This window comes from Nicotiana sylvestris, chromosome 2, assembly GCF_000393655.2.
Source record: "Nicotiana sylvestris chromosome 2, ASM39365v2, whole genome shotgun sequence".
NCBI lineage: Eukaryota > Viridiplantae > Streptophyta > Magnoliopsida > Solanales > Solanaceae > Nicotiana > Nicotiana sylvestris.
This window is the reverse complement of record NC_091058.1, coordinates 175,538,976-175,541,472: the sequence shown is the minus strand read 5'-3', so window position 1 is coordinate 175,541,472 and position 2,497 is coordinate 175,538,976. Positions and strand designations below refer to the sequence as shown.

The 2,497-nt window shown below is 50.9% G+C and overlaps 1 protein-coding gene across 1 annotated transcript; it reads right to left on the bottom strand.

Moving 5' to 3' along the window:
* Positions 1 to 486: 486 nt before the first annotated feature.
* LOC138885990 (uncharacterized) lies at positions 487 to 1,501 on the bottom strand. Its single transcript, XM_070167011.1, has 3 exons — positions 1,438 to 1,501; positions 1,013 to 1,181; positions 487 to 802 (listed from the first exon to the last, which is right to left on the bottom strand). Exons 1-3 carry the CDS (start codon positions 1,499 to 1,501, stop codon positions 487 to 489), a joined length of 549 nt encoding a protein of 182 aa, XP_070023112.1.
* Positions 1,502 to 2,497: the final 996 nt, after the last annotated feature.

Sequence of the window (2,497 nt, the reverse complement as noted above, 5' to 3'; positions counted from 1 at the left end):
GTCACACAAATCATCGATATGAGGCAACGAATACTTATTTTTGATGGTGACTTTGTTCAACTGGCGGTAATCAATGCGCATCCGCATAGTCCCATCCTTCTTCTTCACAAATAACACTGGTGAACCCCAAGGCGATACACTGGGCCTAACAAACCCCCTTTGCTAACAACTCCTCAAGCTGCTCCTTCGGAGCCATACATTACGGTGGGATAGATACAGGCTGGATGCCTGGAGTCAAATCAATATAGAAATCAACATCACGATTCGGTGGCATGCTAGGAAGATCAGAAGGAAACACATCGGCAAACTCTCAAACTACTAGAATTGAATCAATCGTCAGAGACTCTGCGGTGGTCTCCCGAACATAAGCCAAATAAGCCAAACACCCCTTCTCGACCATTTGTCAAGCCTTCAGGAAAGAGTTAACCCGGCTAGACGTATCAACTGTGGAACCCTTCCACTCTAACCCTGGAAACACTGGCATCGCTAAACAGTCTTGGCATGGCAATCTAGGACGGCATGATATGGAGATAAACAATCCATGCCAAAGATGACCTCAAAGTCGATCATGTCAAGCAATAGGAGATCCGCTCTAGTCTTGAAACCACAAAAGGTGAGCACACAGGACCGGTAGATTTGATCCACAACTACGGAATTGCCCACAGGAGTGGACACATGAACAGGAGTGACCAAAGGCTCAGGAGAAATAACCAGGAAACGAGCAAATATAGAATATACATATGAATAAGTAGACCCTGGATCAAATAATACTGAAGCATCTCTATCGCCGACGGAAATAATACTGTGATGACGGCATATGAGGCCAATGCATCTGTCCTGGACGGAAGGGCGTAGAATCTGGTAGGAGCGTCGGTTGGCTGGCCTCCACCTAACTGAGCAGTAGCCGGCTGACCTCTCCTTGTCTGGCCTCCACCTCTAGGATGGCCCCTACCAGTCTGCCCTCCACCTCTAGGTGGCGGGGCAGCCAGTGCTAAAATCATAGGCTACTGACCCTGCTGCACTGCCTTTCACCGAAGCCTGGGGCAATATCTCCTCATATGACCAAGGTCTCTGCACTTGAAACAACCCCACAGTACGGCGGCCTGCTGCCCTGATGGCTTGTAGACCCACTGGAAGAAGCCTGAATAGCCAGTGGACAGTATGAACTCTCCGGGATAGCACTGAAATAAGAATCAGAAGAACCTTGTGGACTTGAATAATAGCCGGAGGAACCCTGAATAGCTGGTGGGCGGTAAGAACTCTCCGGCATCATACTAAAATACGGTCTCACTGGAGAACCTCGGGGAGGTGGTGGTGGTGCTAAATACGGAGGTCTATTAGGCTGACCCCTCCTGAAGTGACCTCTACCCCTAGCTGGGGCACCTCTGAACTCTCCCGAAAATTGGTCCCTCTTGTCCTATTGAATCTGCTCTTTACCCCTCTGGCGATAGCCCTCAATCCTGCGAGCAATCTCTACCACTAGCTGATACTCAGTACCCATCTCCACCTCTCAGGCTATGCTAGCTCGAATACCGGGGTGCAACCTCGCAACAAACCTCTACACCCTCTCTGCATTAGTGGGAAGTATCATGGGTGCATGAAGAGACAACTCAGAAAACCTCGCCTCATAATCGGTCACGGACATCTGACCCTGCTCCAGATTCTCAAACTGATACCGCGGCTCTTCCTTCTCAGAGGGTGGAATATACCTATCCAAGAATAACTGTGCGAACTGACCCCAAGTGAGGGGAGGGGAACCTGTCGGCCTGCCAAGAACATAAGACTGCCACCATCTACGGGCCCTGCCCTCTAGCTGAAAAGTAGTGAAGTCAACCCCATGTGACTCCAATATCCTCATGTTGTGCAGTTTGTCCCTGCACCTGTCTATGAAGTCCTGGGCATCCTCATGACGCTCACCCCCAAAGATAGAAGGGTGAAGTCTGGTCCATTTATCCAACAACTTCTGCGGGTTGTCATCCGCAGCTGGTCTGGGCTGGGCGCCACTGGCTGGGCCCCATCTGCGGGTAGTGCACCTGGAGTCTGATACACTGTAGCTGCATGTCCAGGGGCCTGAGCAGTAGGGGTTTATGCTCCTTCTCCTGCCTGTAAGGTAGCTGGATCTGTTGAAAATAAACCAGCCTGAGTCATGGAATCCATGAATCGCAGCATACGGCCCATGATCTCCTGAAAACCCGGTGCTGTCATAAACTCCGCAGGGGTAGGCTCAGCTGGGGCACCTCGCCCTGTTCCTTGATGATAGGATCTCCCGCAGGATCTGCTGATGGTGCTACTGGAACAGCTCTGGGATGCCCTCGTCCCCTACCTCAGGCCGGTGTCCTCCCTCGGCCTCTAGCAACGGGGGAAGCAGCTCCTCCAGGTCTGGAACATCAGTCGTGCATGTCCTCACCATCTGGGATAGAATAGAAGAGGGAAATTTAGTATACCAACCACTACACGACAGGAAATGAATAAAGAGTAGTTTTTCTAACACCCTATA

Coding starts and splice junctions, on each gene's coding strand:
- LOC138885990 (XM_070167011.1), bottom strand. CDS start 1,501: ATGGGTACTGAGTATCAGCTAGTGGTAGAGATTGCTCGCAGGATTGAG. Junction 1,182..1,437: donor TGAGGGCTATCGCCAGAGGG/GTAAAGAGCAGA, acceptor TTCTTATTTCAG/TGCTATCCCGGAGAGTTCAT. Junction 803..1,012: donor GTGAAAGGCAGTGCAGCAGG/GTCAGTAGCCTA, acceptor CCGTCATCACAG/TATTATTTCCGTCGGCGATA.